Below are 14448 nucleotides of genomic sequence, written 5' to 3'. Positions count from 1 at the left end.
CACTCAGGATATAAATTATCCCAATTGCTTAAATAAGCATCACTTACTGGTAGCTTAAAAATTAAAAAGATACTTCCAAGTATCCTTTTTAGTATTATAATGACATGAAGGGGTTGCTTCTCATATCATCCCCATTTTACAACTTGAAAAACTTGAGCTTAAAGATTTGAAGAAGCTTGAGGTCATGCAGTCAGTACACAGTACAGCAACTACATCACCATGAAATGTCTCACTCCTGAATTTGCAGTTTCAATCATGTTATTTTGACAAATTTATTATAAAAAGGACAATTTGCTGAAAGTAAACTTTGCTTACTTTTTAAACAGAAATTATAATCATGATTATATTTCCACAGTTTAGGGTAAACCAAAGGAACTATTTAAATAAATGGAAATGCAAATGTCTCATTTCATATCTTATGAATATTGGAATCTGTTTACTTCATACATATGAGAGTACAAGGACAGGAATATAATAAATATTGTCAAGTAAATATGATTTAAAATTAAAGTAATTATTATTTTATCACCAACAGTATTAGTTATCTACTGCCACATGACTAGTAACCTCCAAACTTCAGTGACTTAACCACCATTTTATTTCTCAAAATTCTGTGGGTCAGCATGATTCCTTGGGTTGGCTGGTAAGTAAGTTGGGAGCTGGACAGGTGAGGTGCTGGTATGGATGAGCCTCACTTTCCAAGTGATTTTTCATTCTTAGAGAGGCTAAAATGAGTTTCTTTATATGTAGTCCCTGAGCAATGTTCCCAAAACAGCAAAAGCGGAACCAGTACAGCCTTTTAAGTCTTAGCTTCTGTTGTTACACAGTGTAAGTTTTGTTACATTATATTGGTCAAAGCAAATCACAAAGCAAACTCTATATACAAAGATGGGGAAATAGATTTCACCTCTTCATGGTAAAAAGCTGCAAAATCTCATAGCAACAGGGCACAGACACATACAGCATGGTTTCTTGAGGACCATTATTTAAACAATCTCTTACACAAACTAAGTGACAGCTTGATACACTGCCTTTTGAAAGGAAAAGTCCATAATTTTTGACATCATGCTGAGATATAAAATATATGATTTTGTTTTGAGAGCTTCATACATCACTCCAAACTCTTTTTGTGGCATTTTAATGAAACTAGGATGCCTTCATCTTTACACAATATAAAAAGAGATCCTCTGAAATGTTGTAATCTCAGTCATAAAAGAATGTAAGCACTAATAAAAAGAATTTCATCAGGTGTCGCAGTGAGAAATATTGAGACAAATGGTTGGGATAGAATTTGTAAATAATTCATTCATTTTGATGGTATTGTTAAACTAATGACAAAATGAGTATTAGAAAATAGATTAATGCAAATAGTTTTTTGGTTTTTTTTTAGCAGTAGACTTTTTCAGCAAATTTGATCTTTCTGTGGAAACATACCAACGGCATGCTAAAGAAGGGAGAAAGAACTGAAGTCTGCTCTGAATTTTTGTCAAAATACATTGAAAATCACAAATTGTTTTTCTAAAATACATATTGTTTTAAGGTCTTGATACAATATCCATTTATAGAACACTTAATATGTTTCAGACATTATTTATTAAATCCTTACTATTAACCCCAATAAAACAGAGACATAATCCTTGTGGCCTTTTAATAGACAGGAAATAAGGCTCAAAATATTAATCTACCTGTCTTAAGTGGTGGCACTCCAATTTAAAGTCATCATTTTAAGATTTTACTTAGTGCTAATGTCATTACTGCCATTCAAAACTTTTGTCATAGCAAGTCATCTAGCAAGTCATCACCATGTATATTTAAAATTTTTCAAAAATATTTCTTTTCTTAAATAATAGTACAAATAAGATAACCTAGTTACAAAGGTCTTTTTAAGAAGCAATTGGCATTTGATGATTGCTAACAATATAGGTAACAGGTTGTAGATGGAGTACTTTACACATATTTTTCCATTTAATTTCCCAAAGCCTTCTATACAATAGGCAATGTTATTTTCAAATTTCACTTAAGAAATAGTCTTAGAGAGGCCCTAGCACCTATCATACTGTATAAATCAGAATCTCTATGATCAGTATTTTAGAAATTCTTCCAAAAACTTACTAATGTGCAACCAGAGTTGGAAGTTATTACTTTAAATTGTTTGCTATACACTGCTAGGAAAAAAAAATGATGACATAAATTTGGGGAAGGCTAGAGCAAACTGAATAGCAACCATTTCATAATTTTCTTATCATTACATCAAAATTCCCTAGTATTTACAATTTTTCATTTCAAAGTCATACACTAATAGGTAAGAATTTTAAGATATGTAAACACATTTTCTGAAGGAAATACGTTTTGCTGACACATTGCTAAAATGAATTACATTTTAATGACTTCTGAAGCTTTAGAATTTTAAGATAGAATATAATATAAAACATGGGGTATTTGTGATTGGGGGGAAAACATACATGCACATGAATTTACTGCTTAAATCAACATTAGCGTTTGCTTTTATAGAAGCACTTAAGAAAAAAAATGCAATTTTGCTGTTCAATTTTCTAGCAATTCAAAGTCTAGTCTCATGTGATCTATCATTTTTAAAGCAGTACCTTCAAAAAATTCACATGCATCTTTTTCTGAAATCTTTTCAAAATCTACTCCCTAAATTAACTCTATTTGAATATACCTGAATACATTTCAATGTATTAGTCTATTGCATGGTCAGCTTATGTGTGTATTAAACAACCAACGATAGCCAAGTATTACCCATCTATGTGTAAACCTATGTATAAATGAGTAGATATGGCACTTGAAATTTGTGTCTATATTATGCATAAATCTACTACTGCTAATATATTTAGGCTTAGTAAGGTATCCAGTACGTTAAGGTACTAAAATCACCAAGTTACATAAAAAAATTAAGACTCAATCAAAAATGTTACCTTGTAACATATTAAAGTGGATAAATCTTCTCATATCAAGTAAATTAGTTTTAATAATCATTTTCAGTTCTTTAGAATCTTGAATATTTTAAGTTGCCACTTAGTTCAGAGACTTAACTCTTAAACCACTATAGGAGTTTCAGGAAATTCAATGGATCTCATGCAAGATAAAAACTTACCAGCAAATTTGATGTGAAATTTATTTTCAGGCTTTAATATCTGGACATACAAAGGACAATTTGGAGCAAAATCTTTCACAGCCCATGCTCTCAAAATTGTTTGGTGATCCTGAAGTGATCAAAATAAAAATATCATAAGTTACAATTTTTATAATATATAAAGTAAAAATAAGCAATCAGTTTGCTTTGTCACATTCATAGTTAAAACTTAAACATAAAAAGTACTGTGAGGACTTGTTAAGAATACCTATTATTCCCATAGAAGAAGATAGTAATAGCTAATTTAATCATAGCTAATTGCTAGCACTTAGAATATTAGAAAAGATTAAGAGAAAAAATAGCTAGACAGACTTATAAATAATTTTCCTAGAAAATTCCAGCAGTCAGAAGCTTTCAGACATGTAGCAAAACTAATAATTTGTAATAGGAATTTCCAAGGAGAAATAAAAAACATATGTATAATAATAACATGCTTAGAAAATTACTTTTTAAAATATAATAGTAAAGGTAAAAGAAATTTGACTTGTGTGCATGTGTGTGTGTGTGTGTGTGTGTGTGTACCTGTGTGGTACGTTTGAAGACATAAAAAACTCTTAGATATAATAAAATATATCAAAAAAGTTTTTAAAAAGACATTTAGACTAAGGAAGGGAATCAAAACCATGCTTAACACGAACTCCTTTACATAGTAGTCACCCAATAAATTCAATGAATTGAAAAAAATCAAGGAAGATTATTAGAGAAATATGCCACAGAGTTAGCTAATACATTTTTGAAAAGGAAGCACGGAAATGCTCTAGGGTAGCACTGTCCATATAACAGCCACCAGGCACATAAGGCTATTTAAATTTGAAGTGTCTAAACTTAAAGTTAAGAATGTAATTACTCAATCACACTAGCCACATTTCAAATACTCAAGGCTGCACATGGCTAGTGGATGCCATGTTAGAAAGCAGAGGTATGTAAATTTTTCATCACCACAGAAAGTTCTATCTGACAGCACTATTAGTGGAAGGAAAGGAAGATCCAAAATACAGATAGGCACAAGGACTGTTTATCCAAATGCAGACAGAAGAAGCTGTTTTTTTATGGTTGGAAACTGCTATAGACAGAATGATCACTTCCTCCCCAGATTTACACGTTGAAATCCTACCCCACATTGTGAAGGCACTAGGAGATGAGGCCTCTGATAGACCTCATCATGAGGGCAGTCATCATGAATGGAATTAATGCCCATATAAAAGACATCCAAGAGAGAGCTCCCTCACTTCTTTAGCCACGTAAGGATGTTGCAAGAAGACAACTATCTAGGAACCAGGAAGCCAGTCTTTATCAGACATTAGGTCTGCTGGCTCCTTGATCTTGGACTTTCCCACCCCCAGAATTGTGAGCAATACATTTCTGTTGTCTATAATCCACCCAGTATATGCTATTTTGTTATAGCAACCCAAAATATGATAGTAACTTTAAGTTACATGAAAGTTGATGAATGGTAGTCCAGCATGGTTTACATGGACCTTATGCACCTTACAGGCAAATGTTCAAATATCAGAATGAGCCTAATAATTCTACTAAGATTCATCAAGTGAATAATTGTTAATCCATTTTACATGCTTTTAAATCTGAGGTTTGAGGATTATAGATAATTTAGTGGAGGATTACTGTTATTTCTCTTTCACTAGAAGTACACAATTTTAAAGGAGAAGGAAAAAAAAATAGAAAGTAAACCACTATATAAGTGGATGCCAAGTTATGATTTTTATCTTATTTTATTTCATTATGTTTAGCATTGTGCTGAAGATAATGGGCTATTGTAGGGTTTTTAACCCTACTTCATCCCTCAATATCTAATTAGACTTGGACAAGTTAAAGTTCCTCATTAGTAAACTATAGATATTCTGTATCTTACAGGATTTCTGTGGTGAAATAGACAACACACATACACCTTTTATTAGAGGTTGGCAGTCAGTTATTGAAAAAACATAAGTTGTTTTTCTTATTATGTGTATCATCTTAGTAGTAGCAGAAGTAATATCATTAAGGATAAAAGGTAAAGAAGAAAAATGAATTTCTTAGAAAAAATTTAAAGTGAGACTTATCTGCTGACACCAGCAAAAAATGTAACATTAATAATAAAAGAAGAAATAGAGGAGGTCAGGAGCCTTATCAATATGAAAGAATAAGCTCCCAGTAAATTGTCCTTGCATATGACAACTATTAAAAAATCTGTAGAACAAGCATATAAAGGCCCTAGTAAATCAACTAAAGTAGGCAGAATTTAGAGGAAAATTAAAACTTGGAGGAAGTATCTTGCATGTCATAATTTCCATGTTTTTGCTGCTGTGACCTGAGGGCAGCTTTGCTTACCACAACCTCACAAGTGGGCTAAAACTCCAGAGAAAACCTGCCAGAACAACAAGAGAATGGAGCCTGGAGCAACCAGAGCCACCAGAGACAGGAAAAGGGAGAGGCAGCAAAGAGAAACCACAAATTCTGTGAATGAGTGTAAACAACTTTGGCTGACCTCTGAACCATGAATGCATGGGGAAGCATAAAAACAATCCGAGCTGACATTTGTGAAGCATTACCAACCCCAATGGTGATGGAGTTTTCTTTATTTTGAGTTTAAGCAACTTAGCCTGTGCTAAATTGAGAGCATTAACATTCTTTGGAAGAATACAGTAGAATCCAAGGCTCCACAACATAACACAATATACAAAATACAATGCAATATTATTTAATTCGTGACTTTCCAGAAAAATGTGACCTATTTGAATGGGAAACAAACAAAATGATAATCAATAGATGGTAGCTACTAGACAGTCTGAGATGTTAGAATGAGCAGAGAAGGAATTAAAGCTTCTACTAGAACTATGATCAGTAACGTAATGAAAAACATGCTTGTAATTAAAAAAGAAAATTTCAGCAGAGTAATAGAAAGTATTTTTAGATTAAAAAGCTGAAGTTTATGAAAAAACATATTCACTATATGGGCTTTGAAATAGATTGGGAATGACAGAAGAAAGGAGTCAGTGAACTTGAACATAGATCAATAGAATTTACCCAATTTGAAAAACAAAGAGAAGAGGTAAGGAAAAGGTAACAGAGTTCAGGAACTTGTGTAACACGGTAAAAAGGTCTTACATAATATAATTGAATTCACAAAAAGAAAACAAAAGAGAAAAAATAGCAGAAAATGATTTGAAGAAATAATGACTAGAAACTTTTTAATTTTGTAGAAGACATACACTTATAAGTTCAAGAAAATTAGCAAAATCTAAACTATATACACAAAAAGATAATCACGCCTAGCCACACTGTATTAAAACTGTTAAAAAACAAAAATGAGGCCGGGCGCGGTGGCTCAAGCCTGTAATCCCAGCACTTTGGGAGGCCGAGACGGGCGGATCACGAGGTCAGGAGATCGAGACCATCCTGGCTAACACGGTGAAACCCCGTCTCTATTAAGAAATACAAAAAACTAGCCGGGCGAGGTGGCGGGCGCCTGTAGTCCCAGCTACTCGGGAGGCTGAGGCCGGAGAATGGCGTGAACCCGGGAGGCGGAGCTTGCAGTGAGCTGAGATCCGGCCACTGCAGTCCAGCCTGGGTGACAGAGCGAGACTCCGTCTCAAAAAAAAAAAAAAAAAAAATGAAGACAAAATCTTGATAGCACCCAAAGAAAGAGTCATATGGCCAAGGACTCTCATCAAAAATCATTAAAGCCAAACCACCTTGGAAAAAATTCTGAAGTTTAGAATGAAGGAAAAAAAGCTATGAAACCAGAACTTTGTATCTAGCAAAAACTCCTTCAAACAGGAAGGTGAAATAAAGGACTTTTTAAAATAAAGAAATCTAAGGATATGTACTGCCATTGGAATCATACTACAAGAAAAGTTTATGAAAACTATGTAAGCTCAAGGAAAATGATAGCAGGGAGAAAGAACTTCAGAAATAAAACAAGAGTAACAAATGCTTAATGTTGTAGCGACTATAAAAAACATTTCCTCTTAATTTCCATAAAATATATAATCTGAATAAAGCAAAATGTATAATATTGTTTAGTGTAGTTTCTAATCTATGGATAAATTATTACATCTAACAACAATAACATGGGATAGTAGAAAAGGAATAAATGCAAGTTTATAATTTTAACAAGTGGTATAACAATGACACAAATCTGATATGAAGCAGTAAGAATGTGTACTGTAATCCCTACAGCACTCACAAAAAAGAAAAAAAAATTCAAAAGGCATATCTAAAAAGCCAATAGGTATACTACATTCAATACTTTACAAAACCAAATAATAAAAAATGTGGGAAAGGAAAAACAGGAACCAAAATCAGAGGAAACAAACAGAAAACAATTTAGATAGAGCTATATCTAACCATATTAATAATGACATCAAATGCTAATGGACTAAACATGTTGAAACACAAAGACGTAGATAGCAAGAAAACAAACAACTGAATTTAAAATGGGCAAGAGATCTGAACAGACATCCGACCAAAGAACATATACAGATTAGAAGAATGAAAAGACATTCAACACATGTCATTAGAGAGTTGCAAATTAAAACAGTAAGATATCAGTAAACACTTTTCATAATAGCTAAAATCTAAAATGCTGAAGACACCAAATACTAGAGAGGACATAGATCAACAGGAAGTTGCATTCATTGCTGGGAAGAAATGCAAAATGATACATCAATTTTGGAATACAGTTTGACAATTTCTTACAAAAGTAAATGTACTCTAACCAAATAATCCAGCAGTTGGGATACTTAGTATTTACTTAAGTGAATAGAAAATGTAGGTCTCTACAAAAACCTGCATGCACATGCTTAAAATAACTTAATTTATAATTACAAACACTTGGAGGTAACCAAGATGAACTTCAAAAAATGAATGGATAAACCGTGCTACATCCATACAATGGAATATTCGGCAATGCAAGAAATACACTATCAAGCCAAGAAAAGACATGCAAAATCTCAAATGAATATTGCTAAGTGAAAAAAAGACAATCTGAAAAGGCTGCATAATGCATGATTTCAACTATATGTCATTGTAGTAATGCAAAATTATGGAGATAGTACAGAGGTCAGTGGTTGCCAGGCTGGGGAAAAGAAAGGATGGAAGGATGTATAGGTAAAGCAGAGAATAGTTTTAAGACCCTAAAAATATTCTTTGTGATATGATAATGGTGAATGCATGTCATATTACATTTATCAAAACCCACAGAATATACAATACAAAGAGTGAACTCTAATGTAAATTATGGTTTTTAGTTAAATAATTTATCAATATTGGTTCATTAGTTTCAACAAATATGCCACAATACTGGAAGATAAAAATGGGAAAATGGGGTGTAGGGGGAGAGGAGTGTAAGGGGTAAGATATGGACATTCTCTATATTTTTTGTTCCATTTTCTCTGTAAACCTAAAATGGCTTAACAATAACAACAAAAAGTCTAGTTTGTTTTTTAAAAAGTAAGTGAGAAAAGCATGATCTGTAGAGTCACCAACATTGGGCTCTAATCTTCACTTCAGAGCTTACAAAACACATGAGTACAGGGAACTTACCATGGATCTGATTTTTCTTACAGAAGTTTTGGTTATTGTATAGTGGATGTGTGCAACTTGCTTTTCTTCTTTATCTTAACCCTTGGCAACAGTTGACTTGTAGACCACTGGCTCCCTAAAACATCCTCCTTTGGCTTATCTGACATCACACACTTGGTTGTCCTTTGACATTCTTATCCCAAACCGAAACCATCTTGCTACTGGTAGTCCTCCCTTTTCCCAAAGGAAAATACTACCAGATGCTAAATCATCAGCTTCTCTGTCTCACTTACCTTACATTTAGTGAGTTCTCAAATCTTGTTGATTATGCCTCTAAATATTGATCTAATAGATTCCACTTTTCTCCAGCACCAGTGCCATAACCTGATCTAAAAACTTATCACTTCTGGCTTGGAGTAAGGGCAACAGCCCCCCAGTCAGCCTATCTCAAGCTTTATAACATTTTTTCACTAATTCTGTAATGTTATCAGATGAAGTTTTTTTCCAACCAAAATTCTTGTTAAAATCCTATAGTGGTTTCCTTTGTTTCGGCATCAAATTCAAACTTCTTAACAAGGCGTACAACAACCTTTATTAAACTTTTCCCAAACTATTTCCTCAGTCTTTGCATTCTTCCACCTAGTGATAATGCACATTCTCCACTCAGATAACCAGCATTTCTCACCTAGGACCATTTGCCAAGAACATTCTTTACTGGTTCAGCCCTACTAATGCCTCTCATCCCAGCTAAAACGTCACTTATCTAGGAAGCCTTTTCTTCTGACTGCTGGTACACTAGGATAGATGATGCTACTTGATCCCATTGTATTCTGTAAACAATTAACCCCATCTAACGTTTAACATTTTTAAAAGTTGGTCCTCAGTAAACTATAAGCTTTGTGAAGGCAAGGGCCATGTCTACATTTTGCTCACCCTAGCTTATTCCCAGAACCTAACATTCATTTGCATATCACAGGTGAATAAGAAAAACAATATTTACTTCATATCGATAGTTTGAACATTAAATGTGATAATACAATGAGCATTAGGCATATAGAAAGCATTCAGTAAATATTTCAATTCAATGCCTGAATACATGGGATAAAGTACCTATTCTGAAATCCTTGTTTTATTTGTAATTTATGCCCTCACAAAACAGAACAAACGTCAATAATTTGGAGTGGATCATTAAGTGAGGAAAAAGGAAAAGAGCTATATAACATGGCATAAATATCACATGAGAAATACAAAAGAAAAATTTTCCTAATACAGATAATGAAACTAGCAAAGAAACACGATTTCACTTCATTTTTTTCTAAAAGCAGAGGATAAGATTGATTTTTTTTTTTTTTTAATTTTCTTGGGGACAAATTCATCCTTAAGTAAAGTGCTCCATATTTCTAACCATAGAATAAAATGTTTATTGTGATAACTTTAGAATAAAAATGCTGTAATAATAAAGGTAGGTAATTTGGGACACTATCACATCATCTGGATGTTTATTGCTACTGTGAAACAGAACATTTTACAAAAAGTCAGTTTGCCTAAAAATTAAATTAGTGAAGAATGTCTCCATAAAATTCAACTTAATAAATTGTACTATCTAAAAGATATTGATTGTTGTTCTGAGGACTTACAATAAATAACTTTACCTATGGCAGGAATTATTTTACTGAAATCCAAGAACCCATTAAAGAACTCAGACATTTTAGATGAAATTTTATACATGAATTATTTACCTATCCATAAATTTATAATTTTTATTGGACTCTCAATTAGAGTCTGTCACCTAAAAGTGATAAAACATTGGTTTGATCAAAGGCATCAGTTTCCTTTCAATTTTTAATTTATAAAATCCATCTGCAGCACTTGAAAATTGATGTATTTACCACACATATTTTGAGTATATCTTGCTAACTTATTCATTGGACACTTTATTTTTTAAGATTACTAGTATATAAAGTGAAACTGAATTGTAAAACTTAAAATAATACATGTAGATAGATTTGTCCAAAATGTATAGGTGATTGAACAAACTAATCACAAACACTTATAAAGAACAAAAAAAGTCTTATGGCAATCTGGAAAACAAACCTATCTTGAAAACATTCGAATGTATTGTTGTATAAACAATTCTTGCCAAATGTATTCCTTGCCCAGAGAGCAATTTCTTCACAGAAATCCCTATGAAGGCCTCACAGTCGATTGGACTCAAAAGCACCTTCAGTTCACGGTCTATTTTGTTCATAATTAGAACATCCAGGTCTCATATGTAGACTGTTAAAAAGTATAAGGTTAGATTACATATACATATATCAGGTAATATCAAAAACTGAAGGTAATTCTGATACAGAGGATCCATAGTATCTATCATCTATAACTAATTGACCTAACTTTATGACTGAATTAAGAAAATGGTACATTTCATTGTGATTAATTGTAATTGATGTCTTCAGAGAAGTAGGTTTCAAATATGGTACATCTTTATTTTAAATACAAAAATAATTCAAAAGTGCTCTTAAATAAAAATACTTTAAAAGAAAACAGCCAAAATCACTAAAAAATACTCTACCATTAAAATATGTTGCTGCATTTTACAATAGAATAGCTGGCTATTAGAAAGTAGAACATCAGGCCAACTAGTTGTAGTCTAATTAAACTATATCACTCACCCAAACCTATAGACTCGACAATGACCTAGTCTTCATGAACAATCTACACTAAAGTCAAAAACCAAAAAATTAAAAGAAGACTTGGTCTAGCATTCTGGGCCTCAGCATTCAAACTTGTATGGCTGTAAATATAATTTTGTCCTCCTGCCAAGTTTCAGCAGAAGGGATTTAACAGTGTATCTGGGACTGAAACATTACCTTGGCTTCTAGTTTTAGGAAAAAATGTCCTTGCTTTTTCAATGATCCCTCAGGGACTGTAATTCTGATTTTGATTCCCACTCTTGTGACTGAAAATGTACCACTCCTTACAGATACTTAATGATAAAAACCTGCTTGCCTGTCGGAATCTCCATATATATTATCAAAATCTTACCAGAAATTTTGGGACTCAGCAACAAGTCAATATTATTGCCAATTCAAAAGCTTACTTTTTGTTTTTCCTTGTAGAGTAGCTAAACTCATTTTGTACTCTTTCTGAAAGCTGAAGCACTGTAGTGTTTCCTAGTCCTTGGTCTGAGTTAGAGTAATTCATCCAGAATGATACATACCTTAAATTGTATGTTCTACTTACTTAAATCCTCTCCCAGGTTTTGAAGAAAACTTCCCTCAACACCAAATCCAATTCCAGATCTTAAGCCTCTTGAATTTTCCCTGATCTAGTTACTCAATTTAACACAGTCATGACCACACTATCCAAAAACCTCTTGAAACTCACTGGTATACAAATGTCAAATGAATAATAAAGGGATTCGTAAAGAGGTCAGATTATCTTGACAGCGTGTAACTGAAGTCCAGTGATGTACATCTGTCAAAAATTTACCAAAAATTATTTCTGAGTGTACTGAAAACTCAGTTATATTAAGGATATCAAGGTATCTTTTCAAGTTTAAAATTCTGTGATTTTTGAGAATGGTAAGGAAAATATTTTTGAAAACAAGTCACTAACCACTGGGTTGACTAAAGACATAAATAAAATTGCAAAATCTCCCAAAAGAATCTAAGGTACATTTCATCAGGGAATGACATAGTATAGATGATTGTGTGCTTGTTTCAGTGCCTGAGGTGGATCTTCTTAAAACAAAACATAATTGAAAAAAACAGTGAAAAAGTTTCCGTAGCAAACATTTTATTTCAGCTCTTTTCTCATGCTGTCAGAAGGGTACATGAAGGGAAATCACTGAGTGCTTGGTGATTGTTTGCTTTCTTTTCTAAGATACCATATGTTCAAAAATGCATGTAATAATCAAGAATAAATATGTCTTTGACATTTAAGAGGAAAGTCAGCAGCATGAGCCGGGAATAAAAACATTTTTTTTTCAGAGTTACAACTTAAAGCCTTGGGAGTCAAATACCTAAGATGCCTCAAAGTTTCTCCCCTCAGCGTGAATAAACATTAGACAGATTTCCTCCAGACTGTAGGCCTCTGACCTTTCTTTACTTAGAACGTTTATTGTAGAAGATTTTCCATTATAAATTCTTTCTCTGCTCCTTTGGGATGTGAATCTTCCCTCTGCCACTTGCCAGTGTTTCTCAAGGGCCCGCAGCCTCGCTCTGCCCCGATAATCTCAACTGTTATTTCACTAAGCAAATGGAAACAAGAAAAATCAACTTCCACAAGCTCTTTTCCATGGGGCCACAAATATACCTTCATCTCTATCTATATATACTCTTTTCCCGTTTGTTAAAATGGATGAAAGTTTTATACCCTTATCCAAGAAAAACCTTCCATTCCTGCATAAGATCACCTCCTATTATATTCTTTCATGACCAATTTTGCCAATTTTGGTAGATATTTACCATATTTACTCACCGAAATCTTTCCCACTAAAAAAAAAATGAAAAAAGGAAAAGGAGGAAACAAAGCTTTCATTGATCAAACATTACCCATCAGTTACTGCCCGATTTCATTGCGCTCATGTACAGAAAACACTTTCAAAGTCCATAATTGTTGCCTCCAATTCCTTTTTCCTATTAAATTTTGAACCTTTCCAATATAAAAATTTAAAGATACGAATTTCTCTTCAGATGCTTGTAAAGCTGCATTCCATACAATTTAATGTGTTGCATTTTCATCATAGTTCTTCTTATTTTATCTTTTACTCATGGGTTGCTTATGGATGTTTTGTTTTATTTCCAAGTATTTGGGTATTTTTCAGCTGTGTTTTTATTATTAATGCCTCATTTAATTCAATTATAATCAGAGAACATATTCTGCAGGTTTTAAATTCTCTGCCATATCTTTTATGGTTCAGAATATGATGTGTCTCTGTGAATGTTTCATGTGTGCTTGAACTCTGGAATTCCATTTTTTAGTATAATATTCCATATGTCAATTAGATCAAGCTGGTGACAGTGTGTTCAAGTTTGTTATAAATCTACTGATCTCCCGCCTTTTTATATTGATTGATAAGACAGAAGTGTTGAAAATTATAAGACAAACTGTAGCTTTTTACCCCTCCTTTCAGTTATGCCATTTTATACTTCATGTATTTTGAGAGTTTTCTTTATATATATAGCACACACACACATTTAGGAGTGTTATTTTTTTAATGCACTGATCCTTTACTCAATACAAAGTATTCCTCTTCATCTTTGGTATGAGTTCTTGTCTATGAGTTTTCTTTGCTTAATATAGCTACCTTCCACTTATGTATGATTAGTATTTGTGCAGTGTATCATTTTCATCCTCTTATTTTTCTATTTATCCCATCTATTCTTTGTTCCCTTTTACTGCTGCCTTTTGCATTAAATACATTTATTGTTCCACTTAATCATATAGGTTTTTAAAATCTTTATTAAGGGCCACCCTAAGGTTTCTAACATACACCAGTATATATTACACCCATCTTTCAAATAATGCATAAAGAATCTCACTACATTATGTTCCGTTTTTTTCAGTCATCATGCTAGAATGTCATTCATTTTACTTGTTTGTTATAAATCCCACAATATTGTCATTATTTTTGCTTGAAACAATAAATAATATTTTTTAAATTTCAAGTTATATTTACCAACATATTTATCATTTCTAGCTTTCTTAATTTTTTCATGTGAATCCAGAGTGTCATAAGACATCATTTCTATTTGCTAAAGAACTTT

General features: G+C 32.7%; 1 protein-coding gene across 3 annotated transcripts in view; it reads right to left on the bottom strand.

Moving 5' to 3' along the window:
* KCNT2 (potassium sodium-activated channel subfamily T member 2) overlaps positions 1–14448 on the bottom strand; it is a 405986-nt gene that overhangs the window by 188516 nt on the left and 203022 nt on the right. For all 3 annotated transcript variants that reach the window (XM_025392809.1, XM_025392815.1, XM_025392824.1), the window contains exon 13: positions 3116–3224. In XM_025392809.1, the coding sequence (XP_025248594.1) occupies positions 3116–3224 (109 nt within the window). The remainder of the gene's footprint in view (positions 1–3115; positions 3225–14448) is intronic.

This window comes from Theropithecus gelada, chromosome 1 (assembly GCF_003255815.1).
Source record: "Theropithecus gelada isolate Dixy chromosome 1, Tgel_1.0, whole genome shotgun sequence".
Classification (NCBI taxonomy): Eukaryota; Metazoa; Chordata; class Mammalia; order Primates; family Cercopithecidae; genus Theropithecus; species Theropithecus gelada.
This window is presented reverse-complemented; position numbering and strand designations above follow the sequence as displayed.